Source organism: Caloenas nicobarica, chromosome Z (assembly GCF_036013445.1).
Source record: "Caloenas nicobarica isolate bCalNic1 chromosome Z, bCalNic1.hap1, whole genome shotgun sequence".
NCBI classification, from domain to species: domain Eukaryota; kingdom Metazoa; phylum Chordata; class Aves; order Columbiformes; family Columbidae; genus Caloenas; species Caloenas nicobarica.
In genome coordinates this window covers 12,443,647-12,471,595 of record NC_088284.1, presented here as the reverse complement: position 1 = coordinate 12,471,595, position 27,949 = coordinate 12,443,647, and the positions used below count along the sequence as shown (strand labels likewise).

Sequence of the window (27,949 nt, the reverse complement as noted above, 5' to 3'; positions counted from 1 at the left end):
TTGGCTATTGTAGTAGTGGTACAGCCAAGCAGTTTTTTTAGGAGGCTGGACCACTAGCTACATGTTTGCAGTGCCCCATAAGCAGAGCTTTACAGTCAATCTAAACTGTTTAGGGGAAGCACTCTGAAGAAGCCTGGAATGTATCAACATATTGTTTGCAGTACTGTAGGATTACAAGTTCATGTGAATGCTTCGTGTCTCCTAATTTATAAAAAAAAATATATTCATCAGAAGAAGGAGTAACTACTCACTTCTCTCTCTCTTTTAGGGTACACCTGCAATGCGCCGCTCTCTTGTTCCTCAGCTTCGAAGTGGAAAATTTAATGTTCTTTTAACTACTTATGAGTACATAATAAAGGACAAACATATCCTTGCTAAGGTAATGATGACTGTCATCTCTTAATAACAAGGCCTTCGAGACACCTCAAATGGTGCATAGCACAAAACAGCTTTTTGTTATTTTTAGAGAAGTCCTGAGTTGTTCTGTCCTTCAATAAAAGCTAAAACTTCCATTTACTTTTCTATTCCTCTGTTTATGATTGGACTTCTTAGCCACAGCTCTTGTAAACACCAGGATTTTCCTGAATGTGGCCAAGAGACTAATTCATTTTGCAATTCTGTCAGTACTCTATACCTGCCTGTCCTTGGAAAAACATGATTTTTCTCCCTTCTGCTTGATGGCATTTAACCTAATCTGCAGTCCTGACTTTAATTTTTTTTCCATTGTGTCCGACCTGAAGCTTATTCTTATTAGAGCCTTTCCAGCTATGTGGTTACTTTTCATCAAATGAGTATAAATAGTTACCTGTATAATGAATTTGATATTCAGGCACTTTACTACACGTGGCCCAGTTCTTAAAGGCTCACTAACTGTCAACAGGTGTGCTTAAAATGTAGTGAATTTGAAAGCTATTGTACTGTAAGACTATTCCATGTGCACAGAAAATAGAGTAGGAAGGTATTTTGCCATACGGGGAAACTACATGGTCCCTACTGTCCCTTTGTTGTTTATTTTCACCTTATTTCATTCTGTTAAATACTGTATATTCAGAGTATTCCTTTTTCCTCTCTGATACAAAGGAGTGCATTTTCTTAGCATAATTCTGAACACATGAGAACAGTTTGAGACTGCAGAGTTTTGCTTCCCTTCTAGTTTTTGCCAGGCCTTGCTAGAAGATAGGAAAGACAGCACTATGGTATTCATCTTGTCCTGGGAAACTGAATTAGTTTAGCACCTTTGAAAGTACAAACTGAGGCCTTCTTACTCATATGGTCAGTGTTGCACATGTGCTGACTGCCCATGTTGTAGTATGGGTGGTAACGAGCAACTTGCATTCAATGCCTTCTCTGACTGCATTTAAGCTTTCAAATTTAGAAATAGAAGTTTTATTTGAAGATGCGGAAACTGAGATGAGATGATCATAATTATGCTGCTTCATTCTTGAGTAAAAACATAGGATTAGCTGAAACAAAACAAAGTTCAGGGTTGCTGTTGTTTGAGAGCATAGTTATTTTGTCTGAAAATGCTTCTGTCTCCTGTCAAGGTTCTTGCTGCAGATAGGTTTATTTGGAGTTTATCTGGTCTCTTTCTTCCCTTGTGAACCACACACTAGTCCTTGAAGAGCTGGTCACCCTAATCTCTTTCCCAGAAGTGGGAGAAGTCCTCTGTTTGCTGTTGCAATTCAAGTCAGAATTCAGCATCAGATTCAGCATACTTAGTGTTTGTTTCTGTTTTTGCTGCTTGCAAAGGTACTGGGATTATGCTTGATTTGGCTTTTTTTATAAATGAGAATGACTGGTGTCACAGCCTTAAAGTATTTTTTTTCTACACCTATTTAGAGGAGTTTGACTAAGTCTGACCTGCTCTAACTTTGCCAACTTTTCTTCTTTTTCTTGCAGATTCGATGGAAATACATGATAGTAGATGAAGGCCATCGAATGAAGAACCATCACTGCAAGCTGACTCAGGTCTTGAATACTCACTATGTGGCCCCTAGACGAATATTGCTGACTGGGACTCCATTGCAGAACAAGTTGCCTGAACTTTGGGCTCTTCTCAATTTCCTCCTCCCAACCATTTTCAAGAGCTGTAGCACCTTTGAACAGTGGTTCAACGCTCCGTTTGCCATGACTGGAGAACGGGTACTGTGGCAGTTATTTTTAAAACATCAGAAACAAAACAGTGAAAACAGAAAGGAGCTTATGCAGATGGATTAGTGTTTGAATCCTCCCTGATACTTAGGGAATTAATGTTACTAAAAGCCACCCTTTTTATAATGCCAGAAAATTTTATTATCAGTGTCTCTTTTGATATAGAGTCAATTTGGTTGTAACATGCACGTAATTATTGCACGCATTTCACCTTTCATGTGAGAGAAGACATTACCTAATATGTTGAGTTGCTTTATAGTGACTTTTATAAACTTCTGTAGGTGGACTTGAATGAGGAAGAAACTATTCTGATCATCCGTCGTCTCCATAAAGTGCTCCGACCCTTCTTGCTGAGAAGATTGAAGAAAGAGGTTGAGTCCCAACTGCCAGAAAAGGTTTGCAATAAAAGGAGTTGTGGAAGGGGTTCAATACGTTTTTTAAGCGTTATGTAATGTTCGTTTTGCAGATTTATTTTACAGAAGACGACTTCTTTAGCATCTGTTGTTCCTGTGGTTTGTTTGTTTATAACTGCAAAGAAAATTGGCCTCTGAGGAAGCCTGGATACCTCAAGTTTCTGCACTCTCAGGGTTCCTAACCAGTCTTAACAACTTTAATTCTGTTTGTAGTCATCCACATAAAACATGCAGCTTATTTCCATAATATCTGGTTTCAAGTTGTGAGTCTGCCATACATACATTGTGGATTAGATTCTGTCCTGTCCCATCCTCCATGCACCAGGTAGAATCTTTGGTCCCTTAACTAGTCCTAAAGGACTACTGCATTTTATACAGCAGGCAGAATTTGGTCCTTTGTTAATATTACAGGAGTTGTGTAATTGCACAGGTTTTTTTTAACTAGCAGCTTTTTAAATTCAGAACATAAAATTCTCTTCAGATTTGAAAGATCATTGTTTTTATCTCTGAGCAATTCATCTTGCCTCACACTGACTTAGCCTGCAAATCCCTTCCCACAATAACAAAAGCAACTAAATAAAAAAGTAAATTTGAAGGGGTGCTAGGGAGAATTTGATACTAATGTCAACTGGGTTAAAACCATACCTAAATGAAATGTTTGTTGATTGTGTTATGAGCTAACTAACACTGGTCGAATGAGCAAATAGCTCTGTACGGATGCTTAGTACTCGAAAGAAAGGCTTTTAAAAATTTCTTTCTTATCTTTGTAATGTTGTGAATGCTGTTACTGTTGAGACTTTCTGTTCCTTCAAATGTCAGATTCTCAGTATCCTCAGAAGCATTTATTTGAGAATGAGACATTCTTACATTGGAAATATTACTGAAATCTTTATTTCTATTCAAATCTCTGCCAGTTAGAGCCTCTATATTTGATAAATCCATTAATAGGCATTGGAGGAGAAGGATTTAGAAGTTGCATACACACTGATGCTCAGGACTATGTTTCTTTTTGTTTCCATTATCTTGTTTACAAAAAAAGCAATTAGTCCAACCATGAGGACTGAACTTGTTGACGGAAGCCTGTTCATCAGTTCATTTGGTGTTACAAACCTTGGTAAATAAGCCATCGAATAAATAGTTGCTTCTCTTTAATGAGTTCATCTTCCTGTCTTTCTGAGAAGAAAATAACCTGATAATTTTTATTCCCTTTATTCATTGAACATTAGGAAGCTTACACGTTTTCTTTTAGGCACCACTTGAAAGATTTCTAGCCACTAGTTTAGCTTTATTATGTGACTTTTTATTTTACATAATTTATTAAAACCATAGTGACTGTAATCTGGAAATTGTGTAATAGAAAAAATGGCCTAAATTGGGGTATGAAGTGTTTGTATTACTGGATTTAAAGATAGTGTGCAGTCAAAAACTGCTTTAATAAAGATAGTTTTTCAAAGCTGACCAAGAAGTCAAACTGAATGAGAGGCTCACGCAGTACTTGATTAATTCCCTGTGATTTGAATTGATGTTGAGAAAACAGCGTATTTGTATGCCAACCTCGGTAAGCATAATGCTAGTTAGACACTGTGAGGGATGCTTATTTCCTAGGTATACAATGATGATCTTTTTTATAATGCTTGGCTTGATACTTTTAGAATGCTTTACAGAAAGAATGAAGTCCACAAGTTATGAAACATATTTTTAAAAATAACACGTTAGAAATTTTAAATAAAGAATTTTAAATTAATTTTTAAATTGTTAAAATTATAGAATTAGAAAATACGTCTGGCAATTCTGCAGTTACATTCTTAGGATCCAACTGTCTCATAGTAGTTGTGACTCCTATAGATAATCTTTGGAGATACTCATTGCTTTGCTTGTAGTTGGATTGCTGCGCACTGAAATCATATGTGTTGTTAGGGTATGGATAAAAGATTAATAGTTTTTTGACTTGAGTTTTAGGATTACAAGAATCTGCAGTTAGATCCTAACATTATTATGTCAGTGTGTTTATGGTTGGTATTTTTTTTACACTAGGTGGAATATGTGATCAAATGTGATATGTCAGCTCTTCAGAAGATCCTGTACCGTCATATGCAAGCCAAGGGAATCCTGCTCACGGATGGTTCTGAAAAAGACAAGAAGGTACAAAAGAAAGACACGTAGGAAACAATGCATTATGATTGAACATGTTAACAGTATGATTTTTTTTAATAAAATCAGTATGTAGGCTCTTACTGCAGGTATTAATATCTGTCATGGGAAAAAAAATGTCTATCAGACGTGCTTTTGTGTTACAGGGCTGCAGCTTGTGTTCTTTATTCACAAGGAAAAGATACTACTTGTATTCACTGTTGTTACAGTGCATTTCTGCAAACAGGCAATGTTTGAAAAAAACCCAGCATTTCACTTGGCTGAGTTTAATCCAATAATGTACCTGAATAATAGTGATTGTGGCAGCACTGGCTACAGAGGGTTATTTGTCTTGTCTTTCAGAGCTATGAGTTAAGTATAAGCTGCTTTTTTTTTTTTTTTTTTTTTTGCCAGCTAGGGCTGTATGCTTGCATTCGTGCTTACAAGATGTGTTAATGACGAAGTTCTTTAGGAGAACAGTAGGATTCGAGGTCATATATTCAGATTTAGGCTACATATTAGTATATGTTGATTATGCCATCATGGGACTTGATCCAGTTAATATAAACAAGTTGCCATTCATCAGTTAATTTGTGTATGAACTTTTCACATTTATAATACATGTGAAACACCTTGAACAGGCACCACAGAACAGCAGGTGTTAACAGTTTGTGTTTGCACCATTATGTGCATGTTACTCTGCAGTGCAGTCACATACTGTCTGCCCACCATCCTTTTGCAGGTTGCATTGGTACAATGGATGGCTTTTTAATTCAGTATCTTATTTTACTCTCCTTGTTTTGTGAAGTCAAATGGTTTTCTTTGCTGGTTCTTATTCAAACTCCAGACAAAGCTGGTTCTTATAGTTGGATATTGAGACTCATCTTCATAGTTTGAGCACTTTGTAAGCATTACTTTATGTTCCTCTGTTCTATTTTTAATGTAATTTTATAGCTTGTTCTCTTTACTTTTGTCTTTAAAGTTTCATTTTGTATCATAGTCTTCTACTTCCCTGCCTTTCTGGTCTCTTTCTTTCACCGGCTGAGAATCTTTGGTTGATTGTCCTCCACTTGCTTCTCCACCCCGCTTTCAACTTAACCAGTTCAAATTGCCTTTTATGTCTTCTGAACACCTCCCTCTCCTTCCCGTCTCCCCAGGGGTCTTAATTTTTTCCTTTCTTGCCACCTTCTCTTAATCCATTTTTTTTTAACGGAACTACTTCATCAGGCTCTCTTATCCATGCTTTCTGTTGCCAGCAGAGGGAGGTGGTTGTTGAGAATGCTTGGCTTCAGTGATCAAACAATTGCTGTGTTAGGAAAAAATCTCGTCTTTCTGCAGCTGTGGCCTGAATCAGCTCAGACTACAGAGAATTCATAGAGCTGGAAAGCTCTAGGAAATGACTCTTAGAACAAATATGAACTGCATTTTGGAGCAAATTTGAGCAGGTTTTGAAAAGAATAAAAAAGGTGTTTAGATGGGTGGAATACACCCTTCAAATGTAAAATCTCTGCTCTAGGTGGGAGTTATGATTTCACTGTACTTTCCAGGAAAGGGAATATTACTTCTATATGATATGATCAAGTAATGTATTTTTTCCCTAGTTTTACTCTTGGAAATTGCTGAATTGTTTTGGCTGAGATTTTTTAAATAAATCTGAATTAGTCACACAGTAAGCTAGGAATATTGCAGCCACTCTGCTTACATTTTCATAAAATTACAACAAAACAAAGTGGCATGTGAAAGTGACAAGTGTTTGGGAGGTTAACACAATATGATGTTCTCGAACTTGTGCCTACCAATTGCAACTATTTTTTAACCTTACAGTTTAGTCTAGCACAACTGACTATTATTTGAAGTCTGTCCTAGTTCTAAAAGAGATTAACTGTATAGTGGGTTTTGAGAGTATACTTTGTTAAATATTAAGATGACTTACAAGATTTGGTTATCTCTAGCTTTTTAGCTGCCTGTGGCCCTGTGTTTTACTTGACCTGGAAAGAGAAGCCCATATATCCAGTTAACAGACAGGAAGAGACACTGTAGAATTGAAAAGAATCAAGGTAGAGGGTTCAGACCCGATGGAATTTGTATAGTTTCATAATAAACAGTATAAATAAGCAGTATGAAGGACAGGACTGCTTCCCACTGTGAACACTACAGATAGATACATAATGCACTTCATGGATTACTTCCAGGTCTTCCTTTTTCTTTATGGAGCATCCTTATGGTAGATGAATTTATATACAGCAAGACAACTGCACAGTTACAGTAGGTTTTTTGGGGGTTGGTTTGTTTGTTTGTTTTTAATTAGTGATGTGGTGTTTGAGGTAGAAGTATTTTATGCCTGCATTTGAAAATATCTTTCAAAAGCTTTATTAATAAGCTAAGAAATTAGATTAATCATTTGATTTGCATTGCTTGTACCCACAGGGAAAAGGTGGGGCAAAAACTCTTATGAACACTATCATGCAATTGAGAAAGATATGCAATCACCCGTACATGTTTCAACACATTGAGGTAAGACTTACTGTTTTGATTTTTGGGCTTGTTTTTATTCAGGTGGCTAACATAATAGAAAACTGCTGTTGAAGCTTATGTGTCTGGGAGAGGACATATCTGTCCACATCATTTGTGCTGAAAAGGACACTTTTGAAAAAACACGATCATTGCGGTCCCTTATTTTTAGAAACAAATGGACAGCCAGCTTTTTATTGGTAATCTGAAGTCTAGTTTTAAAGCATTTAATCCTGTGGAGACACCGTCTTTAAAAAAAATAAAGGTTTTTGAATTGAAATGTTCCAGAGCAACTTAATCTCTACTTAGACATAATTTGTGATGTAGAGACACTAGTTCAAAATGCTGTGTATAGGATCTTTATAGCTAGCAAGCTGCTAATCTTACACAATATAAACCAAAGTTGTGCTTTTCTGTCTACCTTGCTTTTTCAGTAAAAATGTACTATCCAGATAGCATCTCTCATAAGGACCCAAACTATATAAATACAGCAGTATATCTGCAAAGATAGAAAGTGTCATAACTATCTGGAATGTAGCTACATTTATGGATGAATAATTAAGTACCTTCTGTGATGTATTATTATTGTTGTTTTCACTCTTTGTTCTTTTGTATGCTAATTATTAAATTCACTAATTTACAAATGGATCTTCCAGTAATTAGTATGAATTAATTAGGTTCTACTGTATTTGTAATCTGGTAAAATGTATGCTGACGAAAGTTACTTCTACAAACCATGAATCTCAAATAATAGTAGAACAGGAAACAATTAAGCAAAGCACTGTTGCTACAATGTGGATTCCAAGAGTATGAACATAATGCAACTCAAACCCAAACACTCATGTATTTAATTTGTTTGATATAAGAATGCATAATTTTGGGTTGCTGTGTAGTTTGTAATAATTTTTGGGTTGCTGTGTAGTTTGTAATAATCTGTTTATTGATTATAACTCTGCAGGAGTCCTTCGCTGAACATTTAGGCTACTCAAATGGTGTCATCAATGGGTAACTCAGTTTTTCTTCCTCTTCATAATGTTGTAGTGGAGCTACTGCATCATATTCTTTTTCTGGAAGAAATATGCTAACAAACTCCAGCAGTTTATAGAAAAGCAGAGGAGGCACAAGGCACATATCTAAAGCAAAAGATAACAGGACGAGAACTGTTACATGAGCTTTTTATGAGCCTTCATCTCTTTCAGGGTGACAGGCAGAAAAGATTGCAAACTGATACCTTCCTTTCCCATTATTTTGAAATAGCTTAGATACTATCTGAAATTAATTGGAATGACTCTTCAGAGTTATTAATTGGGATTGTCTTGCCTTTCTTGTTCCTTTTGCCTTCTGCTTTTTCCTCTTTACCATCTCTGTTGTAAATGAAAGTAGCATTTCTTCCATTATTTGAGAGAAAAAAAGTTTAAGTTTTTTTCTTGGCACTTCTTTGTGCAACTGTCTAGAAATAAATGCTTTCTATAGGGACGGTGTGTGTCTTCCACTTGACCCCCTTCCTGTTCAGTTCTTAATGATTTTTTTTTTTTCCTTAACCAGTATGCCAGACTATTTGTCTCATTAGCTGGTATACCAGTCTACTTGTATGCTGAACAGTTTAGTCTTTTGCTGGTGACGTATGCGTGCATGTCAGAAGGCCATGTTTTGTGGACTTAAGTATACTGTTTCTAATGATAAATCGTATTTTGAGAGTACAAGCTCAAGGTTAGAAAAAACTTTTGTAAGGCATATCACTGTGATGCTGATTTAGACATCCTGTGTACTTCTAGCAGTTTTCTCAGTTACGATTTGAATTTCAGTGCTAAGGGCCTGTTTTGCAATTCATAGCGTAGAAGACAGAGGAGCACTTGTGAAAGTAACTAAACATTGTTCAGGACTACTGAGGTTATATGGTTAAAGAATATATCCTGTCAAATTCCTTCCAATCTCTGTATTTTAGTTCAGTTTGGAATATTTCACTTTCGTGTGCATTGTAATTGAGTAGAAAGCAAATTGCTTCTAGTGCGTGCCTGGTGAATACAAGTTACAGCTGCAGTAAATGCCAGTTGAAAGCAAAACTAGCAGGTGAATGTCTCCACTGATAAAATGCTGATCTAGCTGGGAAGTAATGTGTGTTTTGATAAGTAATGAAACAGAATTGACTTTCATAAAAGAAGGTATTCTCTGTGGTTAAAAGTCCACACAGTTTTTGTAAGTGAAGAAAAATCCTTTCGAAATAGGAATTCACATGGGTATTTATTTTTTATTTTAATCAACATAAACAATTTTAAAGAAAGAGAAGTGCATTTAGTCTTGTTTATTGTAAGTAGAATAATCTCTCTGTTATACTCTGACCTGATAATGACTGAAAACTTTCCTAAATGCGTGCTTATTCTGGCATTTACTGTGCTTTTTCTCTTCCACAGAGCCGAACTTTATCGGGCCTCAGGGAAGTTTGAGCTACTCGATCGTATTCTACCAAAGTTACGAGCTACTAATCATCGTGTGCTTCTTTTCTGCCAAATGACATCACTTATGACCATTATGGAAGACTACTTTGCCTTCCGAAATTTCCTTTACCTGCGTCTTGATGGTAAGCTAAATGAAAAAAAAGAAAAAAAGGATAAGGTAGCACACTGAGGATTATTTTCCTCCTTTACAAATATTAATGAACACAAACTTGAAACGCTATTACCCTCAAATGTAAAGTGGGGTAATGAAACTGAGACACAAATGAGCTGTGTCACTGCCACAGGATGTCTTTGTCAAAACTGGCTGAAGAACATAGTGCTGTGCTGACAAAACCGTCCTTGCACCTGTGACCTGCAGGTGTTTTAATGCTTCTCTTCAAGAAAGATGAATTATATGACATTTAAAATGGCTGGGATGTAGGTAAACTTTCCTCCTAGCAGCCCCTATAGTGCTGTGCTTTGTGTTTGTGGCTGGGCAGGGTTGGTAACACACCAGTGGTGACGCTCCAGTGTGTGGCTATTGCTGAGCAGGGCTGGCACAGTGTAAAGACTTTCTCTCCAAACCACCTCTGCACCCCAAGGCCAGTAGGTTGGGAGTGGGCAAGAGTTTGGGAGGGGACCAGCTGGGACAGCTGACCCAAACTCACCAAAGGGACATGCTCTGCAATAAAAGCTGAGGGAAGGGAAGATGATACAGGGAAATTCCTTGTTACAGCATTTGTCTTCCCAAGCAGTCATTATGGGTGCTGAGGCCCTGCTTTCCAAGAAGTGGCTGGACATCTGCATGCTGATGAGAAGTAGCAAATAAATTCCTCTTTTTGCTTTGCTTGCATGCACAGCTTTTGCTTTCGTTATTATCTCAACTTAGGAGCTTTTCCATATTATTTTCTCTCCCTGTCTCAACAGTACAGGGTACAGTACAGAGAGAGGTGTGTGGGGGGTGGTGTCTGGCAGCCAGCTGCGGTCAACCCACCACAGTAGCAGAAAAACTTCATCTTCTGTATATAGACACATACTTGAATAAAAATAGCAGACTTTCTTTGGCTTTCGGTTACAGACAGAAGTGTAAAAAGGCAAACAATGGACTGTGTTAGGTGATCAAATAGACGTTTGTCAAAGTACATGAAATTTATCCAGTTGCCAGAGTGCACAGGGCTTATTTTTTTATCTTGGAACTTTGTGTATGTTTTCACTATGATTGATTGCTCTCCCCCAGCCATTGTACACCATCACTTTCAAGATATTTTAGGATATTTTAAGAATTTTAAATCCTTTCATATTAATTATGACTCCGAAAGCCAACTCTGACATTTTGATAAATCTCTAGATAAGCAACTTAATATTTAGATGCTGTTGTGACCAAAAGGCATTAATCAAAACTGGAGCACTCTTCTGTTTCTTTATAGTAAATTCGATTGAAATTTATGTGAGCCATAAAAAGGTATAACAATGTTAGCCAGCATTTTACAGTCCACTTTCAAAATGCCATAAGAAATACTTAAAAGAGGTATTTAGAAGTCTGTCTTTTACATGTGATAAGCAGTTGACCAAAACATTCGTGGCCAGTGTTTATTCTGTATTTTGAAAAATGTGGCAGAGATGACAAAGAGCAAGTGAGCTAAAAGTTCCCTTCCACATGTACCTTTAGCAACTGACATTGTATTTATATTATTTCAGTTCACATCTTTGTTATAGGGTATTTTTTTTTTTAATTTCTTTTCAGGCACAACAAAATCAGAGGATCGAGCTGCCCTGTTGAAGAAGTTCAATGAACCTGGGTCACAATACTTTATCTTCTTGCTGAGTACAAGGGCTGGAGGGCTAGGCTTAAATCTCCAGGCTGCTGACACTGTTATAATCTTTGATAGTGACTGGAATCCTCACCAGGTTATTTTTATTTACTTATCTTCATGAAATATGCAAAGAATTTGTGATGGTTTTTTCACAGAATCACAGGATGTTAGGGACTGGAAGGGACCTCAAAAGATCATCCAGTCCAATCCCCCGCTGGAGCAGGAACACCCAGATGAGGCTACACAGAAAGGTGTCCAGGCGGGTTTTGAATGTCTCCAGAGAAGGAGACTCCACAATCTCCCTGGGCAGCCTGTTCCAGTGTTCTGTCACCCTCACTGTGAAGAAGTTTCTTCTCCCTTGTCTTACTGTTGGTTGTCACCGAGAAGAGCCTGGCTCCATCCTCGTGACACTCACCCTTTACATATTTTATAAACATTAATGAGGTCACCTCTCAGTCTCCTCCAAGCTCAGGAGCCCCAGCTCCCTCAGCCTTTCCTCATAAGGGAGATGCTCCACTCCCTTCATCATCTTCGTTGCCCTGCGCTGGACCCTCTCCAGCAGTTCCCTGTCCTTCTTGAACTGAGGGGCATTTTTGGTTTGCTTCTTTAAATTGGGGATATAGCTTTGGATGAAAGGAGTAGGTCCAGGTAAGTCATAAAATGCCTCTTAGAGAGGAATTAGTGAGGCAAATTGCTACAATCAGGAAATGTTTTGGCTTGAATCTGTGAAGTAATTCCGTGTCTGTGTATGTTTTATCTGAGTCACAGGGAATCCTCAGAGCTAGAGTCCTTATAGACCCTCTTCGTTTGTATAACTGTACTCATTGTTTAACTTTAGGACATTAATAAGTAAGTCCCATTTTGAGTTTTGGTACGTAGTTTGCAATATTTTAGTAAAAGCTGTGCAGAGCACTGCCTGTCTTGGGAAGTGAGGGGCCATATGAGTGCAGCAGTCTTGGCCTGGGACATTGAACTTACACTTGGTGTAGGTGGGTAGTAGTGGTCACCAGGAAAAGAGGGTATCAAACCACTTCAGCTTATTTCTAAAAAGCCGGAAGTAACTGAAGTCTTTGTCACTTAGTTTTGTTTTGGTTTTTTTTTTTAAGAATATAATTTAGATATCTCTGGAAGTACGTAGCTATATTAAAAAGAGTCTTATGTAGAACTTTCAAGACTGTACTCCCACAGATGCCATGATGACCAATTTAAAGCAGGGCTTAAGAAATTTGGAGCAATTATATTTAGGGGTTTTAAAAGCAGCTGAGAAAGCACTTCATTTTTTGTATTTTTGTTTGTCTTTAGGTCACTTTCACAGGCAAGTTTAATGCAGAGTACAGAATGTTTCAACAGTTGGATAGCAATAAATCTTTGCAGTATAGTAAAAATTACAGAATATTTTCTGGAGTATTCGATGAGCAGGTTGCTAAGTTATAAATCATAGAATTGTTTAGGTTGAAAAAGACCCTGAAGATCATCAATTCCAACTGAACCTAACACTGCTAAGTCCACCACAAAACCATGTCCCTAAGTGCCATGTCTACATGTCTTTTTAACACCTTTAGGGATGGTGACTCAACTGCTTCCCTGGGCAGCCTGTTCCAATGCTTGATTACCCTTTCAGTGAAGAAGTTGTTCCTAATATCCATTATAAACCTCCCCTGATGTAACTTGAGGCCATTTCCTCTTCTCCTATCACTTGTTAGTTGAGAGAAGAAATCAACATCCCACTCGCTACAACCTCCTCTCAGGTAGTTGTAGACAGCGATAAGGTCTCCCCTCATCTGCCTTTTCAATACATGCAGTTTTCTCTTCTCTTGCAGATGAGAGTAATTTTTTCATTTTAACTAGCAGTGTGCTAAAAAGGGGATAGCTGGGGAGGAGGGGAAAGAGGAGTGAAGCACTCAAACGGTGTAGTTCCAGAAATGAAAACTTGTGTTTCTTCAGTCTACCATTTTCCTCTGCTTCTGAGAATTACTACATAAACAAATTCATATTGTAGCTTCACTGTTAATGCAAACTTCAAATACACATTTAGCTTGTAGCACATGCATCGTATGTGCTTGGGAGGTAAGAGCTAAGAATGGTACTAAAAGCAAGGTGCTGGACTGAAATAGGCAAACTCATTGCCCGTTTTCTTTTTTCCTCTATGTTAAGAAATCTGTGTGGTGTGAGGTGGCACAAAACTGTGATAGCATTTGGGGGTTAGATACCCTTCGCTATCTGACCATGCTGAAGTAGAAACACATCACTGATAGGATTTAATGGATTTCTCTTTTCCCCAAAGAAAACAGAGAAGGTTTTGAATTAATGAAATAAATTCTGTACCTATGACCTGCAGTGCAATTTTTACTTCTACCATTTCTAAGTGCCATCACCTGGCCAAAAAATAGTTACATTGATTCACAGTCTTGTATCTAGGATCTTTCAATGAGGAAAGTCGTATTTAAGCTGTTTTAACACAAGTATTCCACGTTAAAAGCCAAATCAACAGATCAACTAAGTTTTAGTTAAAATATTTAAGAATTAGCAGTGGCCTTTAGTAGATAAGTTAATGTATGGGTTTCTTCATAGTAATTTTGTTGCTTTCTTTTCCTGCAGTCAAGGCATATTTTACTTCAGGGCTCATAGTGGCGTGGAAGGTGCTTCTTGAACAGAAGAAAATAATAAATACATCAGGCCTTCTCAGTCACTGCACATGCTTTCAAGAAGTTTTTGGCTTACTGCATTTACACTGTACAGAGCATGTCTGTGTTTTTTCCTTTCACTTTTCCCCCTACCTGGGTCTGATGAAGTTTTGGGAAAGAAAACAGTGAGGAATCACCCATGTGAACTAAGTTGAACTGTTGTTTGAGTACTTCCTTTTTATACCAAAAAGAATTCAGCGTTATAATGTCCTTTAAGCAGAGAACAATTTCTGTAGCACACTTGCAATATAAATCACTCTGTCCTTTGCCTAATAGGACTTGCAGGCCCAAGACAGAGCTCACAGAATTGGTCAGCAGAATGAAGTTAGAGTCCTGCGACTGTGCACTGTGAACAGTGTGGAAGAGAAGATACTTGCAGCGGCAAAGTATAAGCTGAATGTAGATCAAAAAGTTATTCAGGCTGGAATGTTTGATCAGAAATCTTCAAGCCACGAAAGAAGAGCCTTCCTACAGGCTATATTGGAGCATGAAGAAGAAAATGAGGTAAGGTAGTCAGAAATAATCAGCAAGAGGATGTTTCAGGAAGTACTGAGTCACTTTTTCATCAGTTACAGAGACTGTCATCTCCTTTGAAATTAGAAATGTCTTCATATTCTTAGCATACATTCAAAGAAAGAACTCCATTTTTCTCTCTGTTGTTGGTCACAGTAATAGGTTATGATGTAATGGTTATGGTTAAACCTTAGGGTATAATTAGGCATTGTGACTTAAACCCATTCTGCCCCTTCATATTTTTGCCAAAAAATTGTTTTCAAACAAAGATTTTTTTCCAAAACAGATTATAAAACAGTTCGTAAATACAGCTTATATGTTAAATGAGGTAGTCTGGTTTTCAGATACAGTGAGTAAATAGGATTGAATTTGCACCATTGTGCACTGGTCGGCCATTGCTTCTTCATTGTAATAGAGCTGGAAACAAAATTTGAATATTAAATGAGAGATTGACAAGAAAAAGTAAATCTCTTGGTTAAGTTATTAATATCAAAACAACTTTTACTTGCAAATACGGACTAGCATATCTAATAATGAGATTGTTTAGTCACCACCACGTTAAACATTCCCATGCTAAGCATACTTTAAACTTGCATATCAAAGCTTTTCACACTTTTATGTAAAGCACCATATTCTATTTGTACTTTCTTAGTAGTTATTGTGAATTCAGCATCAAAACTCCCCTTGTTTCTCTTTCTTCTTTCCTCTCTTTTTTTCTTTTAGCAGTACTAGATAAAGCAAAGAGGTAATTTCTCTGCATTTAGAAAGATATATTTGAATAATATGGATGTGTGACATGATTAGAAATAACTTGCTCATGAAGGCATTTTTTTGTTGGGATTAGTGTTTGTAATTTTTTTCTTCTGCCAAGGATACCTTGTTGGCAATACGATTATTCAGAGTAACCACAGATGATGTGGACACTGTTGCAGCTTCTGCTCTGGGATCCCTTATTTTTTGCAGATCACAAGTTGCTCTCCTTGAGATGACAGGAAGCATGCAAAACTTTCATGAGGGTCAGGTTCTTCAATGATCATAAATGAAGGGATCCGTACTCTTTTTTTCTCCGTGTATGTAACTATGTAACTTTGTTTTCTTGAACGCTGAAGGAGCACTGACTAGAAGTGAGAAGAACTACCTCTCTATCATTTTCCCAGTTGCTTTTTTCATATTAAAATTGAAATTATATGTACATTAAGGTATTTGTTCGGAATTGTATTAAAAAGAACATTTTTTTTTTCTAAGGTGTAAAAATCTTGCCAGTGGAGAGAAAATAAGATGTGTGGATATAGTTAAAGACCTTTTCTGTTTATTTCTGGAAAAAAAAAAGCTACAGAATGCTAGCTGTATACAGCATTCTATACTTGCATTTCACTGAGTACAAACCTTGAGTTTTCATGAAAAATTCTAGGTCTGCAGCATACTGTAACATAGGTTCAGTAAGCAGTCTGTACTTCTATTATTTCTATTGAGCTGTTGTCAGATTTCAAATGCCATGTGCTTTCAAAATAATTTAGGGAGGGAAACATTGTGGACTCTGTTAAAGTGGGTATCATAGCTGTTCAGCTTTAACAGTTTAGTTGAATTATAGAGTTCCAAGTTTTTCTGAGGACTGTTTCTGCTTTTATGAAATAATTCATTTTGTCTGAAGTCAGAAGTTCACATTTCCATTCGTAAGCAGGCAATGATCAAGAGTTATTCAGCAGAGTTTTTTCCAGTATAATGACACGTTTCATTTTTTTTTAACCTGGACTTTTAATTCTCCTTGCTTTTGACAGCAAAGGCTTCATAATGCAAAATAGTATTTATCTGGGAGTACTGTAGAACAGCAAAACAGAAACGCATATATTTTAACTGAAGCTTCTGACCCAGGAAAACCACAACCCAGAATTTCCTGGTTGCATATTTGCTCATTTCCTCATTCTCAATTTATGAAGGTGGTGATAAGTCCCACTTGTCTCTCTAATTATGTCTATTTTGCATTACTTCTGAATTGCCGAACACTTCAAAAGTTTTAGTTTCATTTTGAGTGTTTGACACACGTTGTGACAGAAGGAGGTTCAGTGCAACACTGACCTGATGGAGGCTGTTACTGTAAGTTGTGTGTAGCTTCTTTCTAATACCTTTATCCATCTACATAACCAGGAGGAAGATGAAGTTCCTGATGATGAGACTCTGAATCAGATGATTGCTCGACGTGAGGAGGAATTTGATCTCTTTATGGTAAGGATGATATGATCATATGTAGAATATTTTCTATAGTGTTTTTAACAAAGGCTTTAACCTGTTGTTCCAATTTTAGAAAGCCTTGTTGGAGGAATAGGCTCTATTTATATGCATTGTTTATCTGAGGAAAGAAGGGTAGTCTACTTAAATATAGGTTCCTCACATGACAGAAAGACTTGAGGGATCCTTGCAGACAGTATAGTGGAACAGTGCCAATCTGGAGGAAGGATCTGGCACGACCTGACAATTTTACAGTGCAAAACTGATAGTCAGAGTTTGGCTTGCTAATTCTACAACACACTTTTATTTTTCAACATTTCTTCTGACTTTTGGGCCATGATATTGGCAAGGACAACTACAGGAACTTAGAAGATAGTAAATGAGTATACTGACAGCGCTGTTTTCTTGGTGAGTTAACTGGGGTTTGCTGATGGTTTTGTCAAGGACCCAGTTAGCTGCATCTCTGCTGCCACAACTGTTGAACAGTTACTGAAGTAGAACTGGTCACAGTGGTTCAAATGCGAGCAACTCTTTAACACTTCCCCTTTTTATTTAGTGCTGCTATGACCTTGATGGAATAATTACTAAAATGTCAATGTAGGCATGGCTCTTAACCTTTTGGTGTGTGTACCACATAGGGATTGCTGAAGGACCTTTGAGAGTCACTGGCACAGCAACAGGGAATACTTAAGGACTGAAAGTAAAGCGGCATCCCTTCTAATTCTACAGAGGCTGCTTTGTTCCGCAAGGTGCAACAGGACAGACACTTGTATGTCCATGAATGAAAGTGCATCGGGTGGTGCCCACAGAAGCAACCATTGATAGGAGCACAGGTTTTCACTCCCTCACCAACTTCTGCTCAAGGATTCATCTGTAAAACTTCACTGTTACACAGATGTGTAGGGAACCTTTTTACATAAGGGACAGTTGTTGAGGTGCACAGTTGGCAAAGGCCTTATTCCCCTACATGGCCGTGCCTTTTATCATTGCTGACTTGCTAGCTTCAGTTACATTTAATGTTATCTCAGAACCAAAATCCCAACACAGTAAATTAGAGCTTACAGACACCTGTCTTTTTGAACTTCCCTTCTGTGATTCGAGTGCAAGGAGATTTACATGACAGAAACAAAGAGATGGTCATTTGATCCAAAACTCAAAAGGAATCATTTCAGCCAAATTATTGGCTGAAAGTACCCTGAGTTCTGTGAAAGCTGATGTGCTGCTGGAGTAAGCTTCTCACTACTTCTCCTTGAGACTGAAAAGGAAAGAACTGATCCATAGGTTGAAAGTAGCTGATGGATTTATATCTGCAGGAAATTTCTCTAAGTTCATCTTTTTGGATTAAGTTTGAAGGCTATTAGCAACCATTCAGTAAAACAGTTGAGGGTCCTAGAGTGAAGACAGTTTTAGCACTGTGTGGGCTGAATTTATGTTTTTCATATTAATTTACCTGAAAGTTTTTAAGAGAGAGTAAACCATTTGTAGTTAGTAATAAAAAATTGAAGATTCAAAACTAACGTGCTTTGAATGCCGAGGATTTGAAAATCCTTACGATAGAAACAGCAAAGTTAAATATTAATGGCTAAGAAATAATTTTAATTGTTAAAAAAGATTTGGTTTTTCATTTTAGTAAACTGTTTAGTTATAAAAGTCTGAAAAACAGGTTTGGCAGTCAGGATTGCTTGTCACCTTTATTATCAGTATTTTAGGTCTTGTATAGTCAGGTAAGAAGCACAGATAGGTTTGTATTCCGCTTACCTCAGTGATGCCTATGCTGCCTCATTTCCTTTGCTAAGGTTATGGAGACATATGGAGACCAAGAAAAATGTGGTTTGGTTTATTCATTTAACTAGGCTTAGATGTGTAAAAACATGTATTTTGCTTATTTGAAGTGAGAAGTTCCGAAACAATATGCAAGAGAGCAGATAGGTTCCTCAAGAAGCTGTTCTGTGGTCACTTCTCAGGTTAAAGTATTCTTTGACATATATCCTGGGATGTAGCTGTAGAGCTAAATACACTGTTCAGAAACAGAATATGTATAAGTGGACTTTGTTCCCCTTTTCAGAGACTCCACATACACAACAATAGGTAAAAACTCTAGATAGTCTCAAACATCACACTGTCCAACTTTCAAATTCATTGCAAACGATGACACTTAATCACGTAGTAAGAAAGTTTAGAATATATTCAGGGAAAGTCAGTGTTTCAGCGTGATGTGTACAACTCCTGTCTTTTCATAATAGTCTGCTTCAACAAATGTTACTCTTCCTGGAATATTTTAAAGTTATTTTTAATGTTATATTTACTGAAATTAAAATTCTTGATGTAAAACCTGCCTTTCAAGTGGAAGAGTGGCCTTTCAAGGCCTTTTCTCACCAAAATCGGTGCCAAACCTCCAATTGTTTATCTCCTTGAATCCACAATGGCAATATAGCAGCAACTGAGTGTATAAATTACTGGTTTTACACTGAGTGGCTTGGGTTTTTTTAAGAACTAATTTAGTAATGATTTAAAAGTTTAGGATAACCATTCACAGTTCACAAGACAGCAGTGCTCTGTGTTTCTTCTAAATTGGAAGTTTTAGGCCTTTACTGTGCCAACACTGTTGTTCTTCACTTACGTGTAAGCATCAGTGGTGTAGGACTTTCTTTTATTTCCAGGATTTAGACCTCATGAAGGACACTGTAAATACAATTATGGAACTAGTTAGAGTAAAATAAGGTAAATCTGGCTTGGAAATATATGTTTTGGTAAGATATGGGAAGACAAGACTAAATATTTTCCAGAGATAAAAGTGGTTTGAGTAGTACCCTAAGAAAAAAACAAATGGCTGTTTGTATCTCTTATATCTCTGATTAACTGAGAATGTCTTTTAAGTTTCCTTCCTAAGTGCTTTTATTCTAGAAGACAGCTATTTAAGTATACTATTGTAGTGTTCAGTCTTTGCCTTAGAAAAAGAAACATGGTTATCAGGGAAAAAAGTGAAGTTTCAGCATTCACTTGTTATACTTAATGTCATTATAATATGATGTTCCTGACTTCTCCGAAGTTCTCTGCTAAATAATAGAGGAACCTATCCCACCTGTCCCGTCTGGGCCTTCTCTCAGTACAGCTTGCTGGTTGCCAGGTTGACACGAAACCAAACCACATGTGTGGCTTGAATGAGACATTTTTTGAAATTCACTCAGATTGAATGGTATGTTCTTTAAAAGGTGAAGTGTGGAAGTCTGCTCTAAAAAATTAAAGGCTATACAGCCCATTCATCGTTGTCTGAGGTAATGAAGGATGGGGAGAACCTGCAGGTATTTATAGTTGCTTCTGGAATGTAGCCGGACCTGCACACATCCTGCATTCTGCTTTTCACTGAGTTTAGAAATCAGATAGGGCACCGGACAAGATGATGAAGACCATTTGCAGGATGCTGTGCCCGAAGCAGTATTTTGGGAATGCTTCTATTTCAGCAGTGCCAAGACGAGAGAAAACTGACCATATTCAACAGTGCCTTTATTAAGTCTCAGTTAGTAAATTTGGCTGGATTTGAGCTGTCCCTATAGGTAGATAATACCTCTGAATTTATGCATGTCTGTGTCTTGGCTAGGAGTATAAAAGGGTGTCTGGTTGGCATCCAGTATAAGTGCAGCATCCTTCAAGCAAGAGGGGGATTTGCACATAATTGAAAATGCTTTTTACAAATGTTTACTGGCCAAAGCAGTAGCCTGTTCTGATTCTATGGCCAATTCTGGTGCCAGTCTAATTATGTTAGTTTTTCAAATGTAAAAATTAAATGCTTAGTGGCCACCTGTTCGCTTTCTCTGCTTAGCAACTGATTAGTGAGTGTCTAAGTATTAAATGACTCTTCAAAAGGCCTGTTTGAAAAGGCTATTTGTATTAACTGATTTGGGCTACTTTAAAAATGCAAATCAGATTCACAGAATGCTTCCCTAACAGGATTATGAGACTACAGTACATCATGGGAATGTATCCTGAGTAGCCATATGTGTTTTCTGAGGTAGTTGCTCACCACACTTGAAATTGATTTATTTGATTATTTCGATTTCAGCTTAAAGTCTTCAGATTATCTTCTGATACTCTTAACACTTTACCTCCTCTGATATTTTTGTACGTGTTCTGATTTTTGACTTGTACAGCAGTCAGATCAGGAAAAATTCAGTGATTTAAGCATGTTGGCTTTCTGGGACTGTGTAGCTTTTCTCTGAATTTCTTAATTCTTCTTCCTGATTCCTTTTTTCCAATACCAGCTTTTAAATTTTCTTCTTCTGATATTCAGGGTCACAAAACTGGGATGTTTTCAGTTATTCTTTTTAGTTACATAATAACACCTTCTGGGGATGTTGTCAAGGAGTGATTAGCATTTGTAGGTCACATTTATGAATACAAAGAAACCATAAAACCTGTGCAAAAAAGGGAGTTGTTTAATTAACAAGACACAACAGCATTCTTGTGATCTGCTTTGTATCACTTAGCTGCTGTGTTGTCTCAGTTACTTCAGTAAAAGCTAGTTATTGGAGTAGTGAACTTCACTGAAAATCAACCATCAAGTGTAGCTGCGTCTTTTTATATTTGTATTTTAGAAGTATTTAGAAGTATTGTGGAAGGGAAATACCTGTGAAGGACTTGGTTGAAAGTTTCAAGTATCATTAGATAGCCGGGAATTTCCATGGTTCACTTAATATTTGCCCTTAAAACTCTTTTATCCTTTCCAAACTGCTCTTGCAGCGCATGGACATGGACCGTCGCAGGGAGGATGCCAGAAACCCCAAGCGTAAACCTCGCTTGATGGAGGAGGATGAATTACCATCCTGGATTATTAAGGATGATGCTGAAGTTGAAAGGCTTACATGTGAAGAAGAAGAAGAGAAAATATTTGGAAGAGGGTCCCGTCAACGCAGGGATGTGGATTACAGTGATGCTCTCACAGAGAAACAGTGGCTGCGGGTAGGTTGTCCCTTTTTTTGTTTCTTTTACAGTTAAGTTTATTCATCTGTGGTGTTGTTTTGTTTTGTTTTCTTTTTGAAGACTGCACAGTTGCACTGGAGAGAGCACAATGTAGTCGTTAATGCCTAAATATCCAGCTTTTGCTGCTGTGTTGAAGGCATAAATAAGGATTAAGACTATGTAGCTTTCTGTTGCAACCATTCTATTGCCATGGATCTTGACATACTTCTTATGTCTTTAGACACTTCTGTAAGTGTCTTCTTTAAGATATGTGATGGATTCTTTTACAGCGGAGAAGAATAGTGATCAGTGTATCGTACAGCTTTCTGTGCTGCAGAAGCTTGATCTTATTATTTTTTTAAATACCTGAATTTAACCCTTTTAAGAATTTGGAAACTTTCATGTGAGTCTTCTTGATCTCATACAGTTTCATTTCCAAGTCCCGAGCATTTCTTCACTCCACTGAGATCAAAACCCTTGATAAATGATATGAGAATTTAAGACCTGAAAGTAAAGATTCTAAACTTTACTCACACCAATTCTGCAATTTTCTTTTACTTGAGGGATCTTGCTATACTTCTGCAAAATACACACCTAATGAATTCTAATACATACGCCTTTTCAGAATGGTAACAACAGGGGTGGGAAGGAGGTGAGGACTGATGGAAGGTCTTTTCAAAACCTGGAAATCTGATAATGTTAAGATTTCCAAAACATATAGATAAAGTGTTGTATGTGCAAAACTAGTCAACGTGGTTTGACAGAGTAAGTTTCGTCATAAAATAATTACAGACTTAATGCCAACATGAACATACAGTGCAGTTTTTGTGTATAATTTGCTGAAGTTAGGTAGAAATCTTACCTACTTCAGTTACAAATGTGGTGTTTGTGAGAGTGGATTGTGTAATATTTTGCTAAGAGCTAATCCAGATTCTGCTGCTGGGCGTAAAGCTTAGGGGAACAAAGGCTTGAATTATATATCAGCTGTAAATCTAATCAAGTTTATGAAACTACAGGAGTTTGATACTTGACATTTTCAAGTAGTCAGTGGAGAAGGAAGACCTGGAAATGTAAGCTCTTGTCTGGGTTCTTGAACACTTTCCTGCAGTGGAAGTGCTTACAGTATAGTGTACATCCACTAAAGGTCATTTTAAGCCAATTATTTTTAATGATGGAAAACTCTGCATATAGCAACATAGAAGTTAGATTTGGCTTGCATGTTATGTGTCTTGAGTTGGTTCTGATGTTTGTGTTAAGTGCTTTACTGTCAAAAATGACAGCCCTAAAAAAATTATCTACTCCTCCTACTCAGGGCGGAATCATCCAGTCCTGTATCATTTATAATAGATGTTCATCTGATCTGTTCTTAAAGGCCTTCCCTAGCAGTGAATTTAGAAGGCCACAGCGGAATGTGTTTTACTGTTTGACTTTCCCTTTTATTTTGTCTGAATTTTCTTGTTGGATTTTAGGCCAATTACTTCTTGTAATCACTCTGGTCATGCAGAACAGGCTGCCACCTTTCTTTTATTAACATTCTTTGTCATAGAAGAGTTTTTTCCTTGTTTGGTCTATTCTTAAGGTTAACAACCACTGGTCATTGTCTTTTCCCATAGTTCCTGTTTTCTAGATCTTTTGATTATTTTGACTAATTTCCCCTAGCTGTGACTGATCTTTGTGCAAGCTTGGTCAGAAGCTAGACTTGAAAATTCCAGGTGCAGCCTCATTTGAATAAGGAGGAAGAATTCATTTGCATAACTTATAGGGTGCTTACATCTCACAATCCAGTATTTTGTTTTCTTAACAGTAAAGATATTCACTTGTGTTAAATTTTTGATCCAGCATAAGCCTTTAATCCTTTTCTGTGGATCTACTTCCTGGCCATTTTTTCAGTATCATTTTTTGTAGAGTTGATCTATCCTTACTAGTAAGAGGATTTAACATATGCCATTGTTGAATGATATCCAGGTGTTCTTCACCATAATTATTCTGAATTTTAAGCCTGTCCTCAGGTGAACTTCAGTCAGCTCGGTGTTATTTGGAGATTTAGTAGGCATACTTTCTATTCTGTTTTCCTAAAGACACCAAAACTGCTGAAAAGCACTGGACCATTTGATAAAGAGCCATTAAGGACTATTTTGAAAACAATTTCTTACCAGTTCCCCATTTACCTGCTAGTAATTGTTTTCATTGTTTGCTTCTGAGACTGCTGTGTCAGGCCAGGACAGAAACTTTGCTGGTCAAGATGGTAAATATACTACCCCTTTTTCAACATGGCTTGTTATTCTGTGAGAAAAACTAGTCGTCTTCCTCCTTATCGAGTTATTAAGCATGTTCTCAAATTAGCTAAGTTAAAGCTAAGTCAGATTGCTTCACAGTACATTGCAGTCGCTACTGTGATTGTGTTGTATACTTATTTTACCTTGTGCTTTCAAGTGGGCTTGAGAGTGTTTTGAAATAAATGCAAGTGTAGGAGCAGCTATCATGCAATTGCATGAAAACATTAAATTAATAATTTCATGTTAACTGGGATGCAGTGAACTACTTATATCAGTACAACTGGGAAAAAAATAAAAGAACTACTAAGTTTTGAATTAAGAATCGTACTTTAATTCATGATACCCTTTTACCCATGTTCTGTATCATGCCACTGCCCAAAGGTAACTATAGATACTTCTGTTTTTATTGCAGTGTTACAGAGCAATGAGATTTATTTACCAGCACCAAGGGATGTCCCTCATATTTTCCCTTGTTGTGGCTGCTTTTACAGTTTTATAGATGTCTTCTCATGGGGTTTTCTGGAGTAAAACTTTGCATTTCTGACTAATAAGTTGCTTTCATAATGTCCGATCCTCAGCTGTCTCTTTATGTGGCTTGGGGAAGTTGACTAGATCTCTTCTGAGTTTTGCTTCAGTCAGCAGCCACAACGCAGACTGTGGAGATCATCTACCTGCTCCTTTCCAGTTAGACCCTGACCCCTCTGCCGATACACCCAATACTGAAGAATGTAGTTAAGGTCATGGGAGATCTCCACAGGATCTGCCGCACACCTGAGGGTCTGCACTGCACGCATGCATAAATACTGACAAAGTGTGTCAGCTCCCTCCTTGCTAGGAGGTCAAGTACCTGAGCTTGGAAGCAGGAGACAAAATGATCACGGAAGCCAAACCTATGGACATATGCAGTTTTTAGCGAGATTGCGCTGCTACCCTGAATAACCTATAATTCAATAACAGCCCCCTAGGGAAGCTGTGAGACACAAATAGGCTTTATCACTAGCTGTCGCTGCAGCCTGCTGTTCTGCAACTGTTGGCATGACAACCCTATTTCCTAAAAAAACCAACAACAAAAAGAACAACCCAAAAAAAAAAGCCAGGAAGGAGGAGTTTGCTTCCTGATCCTATGAAGCATTTATATTCTTGGAAGTATTTCATGCTCTAGCAGATTCTATCCCTGTACCACTCCTAACAAGACTGCAGAATACTTTGCTGGATCCCATCGCAGATTATTTTCTAGAAGGGTCATCTACTAAGGATGCCATTGCTTAGAGCAGGCTTCAAGAATCAAAAGATTTGTTTGAGTATTTACAAGAGTCTTAAGACAGTTGCACAGGCATTCAGCTTTTCATTCAATTTAATTGCCGGCTAGGTGATATTAATAAAGTTTTATTCCCTAGTTGTGCAGTTCATTGGAAATAGATTTGCACGTTGGCCAGGGAACCTTACTTAAGACCAAAATGTGCAGTCTCTCATTTACCTCGTACAGACATCCAAAAGTCAACTATGGTGGACTACTTGTTTGGCTGATCTAAAAATTGTAAGTGAAATTCAAGCATTTGGTCTGTAATTAGTCAATCTTATTTAAATTTAAAGAAAACTGGTGCTGGCTTTTATACACACAGAATATCTGGTGAATACTGTAATAATTGTGATGTAGGTTTTATTTCCTTTTTTTGTTTATGTTTACTAACTAAGGTAAATATGTTGTATAATAAATCAAACTACCTAGCAGGACATTGGGCATGTTTTTATTTGTTTTCTCATCGGCTGGAACTTCACATAACTTTTTGATTTTACATACTCTCTAACAGTCTGTTAAAAGTTAGGTCTGGCATCAGAGGTAGTAAAGTTGGGCCAGCTTGTTACTAGAAGTTTTTCAGTTAGGTTTGTGTTTTCTGAGAGAGCTTTACTTTCATGTATACAACTTCAGAATCCATACTAAGAAGTTATTTTATGATGTGGTTTTGTAAACTGTGATGGTAGAATTTGATCTCACGTAGTCTTTGTGAGATACTGAAATAGCTGTGTGGAAAATCAGCTTTACATTCAATAATGGTTTTAGCTTCACTTTGCATCTATTAGTTGTTATTGTCAGTTGCAATGGAGAGTTTTTTATAAAGTTTATTTTGGAGGCTGAGATTCTGTGAAGGAGGAGAAAAGAAATAAGCTTTTACCGAGTGCATATTTTATCTGCCTACTTCATGTATATGATACCCCTCCACTCCTGGTTTTCTCTCTTCCTTACTCCTCTATACCATTTCTGGTTACAATTGCAAAGTTTCCTGACTTGCTGCTAAACCTTTTTAACAGTCAAGTAGGTATTTGCCTTGGGCATTTGCAGAAAATTGCATTCTGATTTAAACTTTGATCTGTAGTATTGAATTGCAGATGCAGTTGAATTTTTTATGCTGTAGGGCAAAACAAGCCACATTTAAACGACTTTGTCACTGGAGGCTTAAAAAGTCCACTGTCCTACGATGTTTTCTATTTTGTGACCAGCAATCAGGATGCCCCAGGTACTATTTTATTAACGTGCAAGGTGAGGCTGGTAAGTTTTATGTACATGGAAGCTGCTTTCTTGAAGGGTTAGGAAGTTGGACGTGACTTTAAGGCCTCATGAAGCCAAGACTTTTTTATGTTCTGAATATTACTATCTTTCATGTCCTTTTCAGTAAATTCAGTTCAGATTCTATTTAAGGAAAAAAGGGGCTACTTTTAAGTGGCAGTGAAATTAAAACCAATGAAGCAGTTTAGATGAAAGGGGCTTTTCTTGACTTTTGATGAGAGGGAATTTAAATGCATCTACCTGATAGCTTTGATTCTCTATTTTGGCAAGATGGGTTTGTTAGTTTATTAAAGAAAAGAACCAGATTTACACTATGTGTATTTTTCTCAGAATCTGGAGACAGATTGACTATTAATTTTGGAAACTAAGTACTTTGAAATACCTCTTCAATATTTGAGAGGTACTCTCAGTAAGGCAATTTCTGGTGTTCCAGAAATAGTTTTTGTGTGAGAAAGACCTTAAGTTAGCTGTTTCAGAGGAATACCTATCAGTAAAATATCTTGCCATATTTTTGTAGGATTCTTTTTGTTCAGTCTGTGATTTTGTCCATATGATGTTACATGCAAAGTACCATAACTAATATTAACAGTTCTTATTGGAATTGTACATATATTCTCCCCTAGAAAACATTAGAATAATAGCGTCATATGAACACTTTGTGTATTTCTAAAGAATGTGAGTAGTATTGTTAAGATTAGACTAAAAGAAACTGTATTTTCTGTGAAATAGCTATACTTTTCTGACATACCGAGCATATATAGCCTGGCAACCATGAGTTAAAACTCTGGGTTTCAGGCTTTGTTATATTATTATTGTTTCAAGCGCAAAATTTTGCATGAAAAAAATTAGACTCTGTGGTTAAGATGCCTGAAATATTCTTCATGTGGAAAGTCAAAATTCAAATCAACATTCAAAGCTGAAACACGAAGTAAGTCTTAAATACTTCACAAAATCCACCAAAAAAAAAAGTCTGCAATAAAGGTTTAAAACGTTACTGTTGCTAAGGTAAACATTTTAATACTTAGGTCCACTGCATTGTTATGTTCTCTAACGTGCCTTGACAGTAATGATGATAGGTCATATGCAGTAGGTGACCTTTTGTCACCTATCAAACTTTTGAACAGAGGCAATAGATTTTTCTATGTTGATTTTCTTTTACAGCATGGGCAAGGAGTTACCCATACCTTTCCAAGTATATATTGTGGCCAAAGTACTTATTCACTTTGCAAAAAGGGAAGCATTTATAATTTGCCTTGTCATCAAGAGTAAATTCA

At 37.1% G+C, this 27,949-nt stretch overlaps 1 protein-coding gene across 8 annotated transcripts in view; it reads left to right on the top strand.

Annotated features, from left to right (window-relative positions):
• The window catches only part of SMARCA2 (SWI/SNF related, matrix associated, actin dependent regulator of chromatin, subfamily a, member 2), a 120,843-nt gene that overhangs the window by 63,471 nt on the left and 29,423 nt on the right, over positions 1-27,949 (top strand). For all 8 annotated transcript variants that reach the window (XM_065657602.1, XM_065657595.1, XM_065657597.1 and 5 more), the window contains 11 exons: positions 269-379; positions 1,900-2,142; positions 2,433-2,546; positions 4,599-4,706; positions 7,122-7,208; positions 8,164-8,210; positions 9,617-9,783; positions 11,385-11,548; positions 14,415-14,642; positions 16,797-16,874; positions 21,615-21,833. In XM_065657602.1, coding sequence (XP_065513674.1) covers positions 269-379; positions 1,900-2,142; positions 2,433-2,546; positions 4,599-4,706; positions 7,122-7,208; positions 8,164-8,210; positions 9,617-9,783; positions 11,385-11,548; positions 14,415-14,642; positions 16,797-16,874; positions 21,615-21,833 — 1,566 coding nt within the window. The remainder of the gene's footprint in view (positions 1-268; positions 380-1,899; positions 2,143-2,432; positions 2,547-4,598; positions 4,707-7,121; positions 7,209-8,163; positions 8,211-9,616; positions 9,784-11,384; positions 11,549-14,414; positions 14,643-16,796; positions 16,875-21,614; positions 21,834-27,949) is intronic.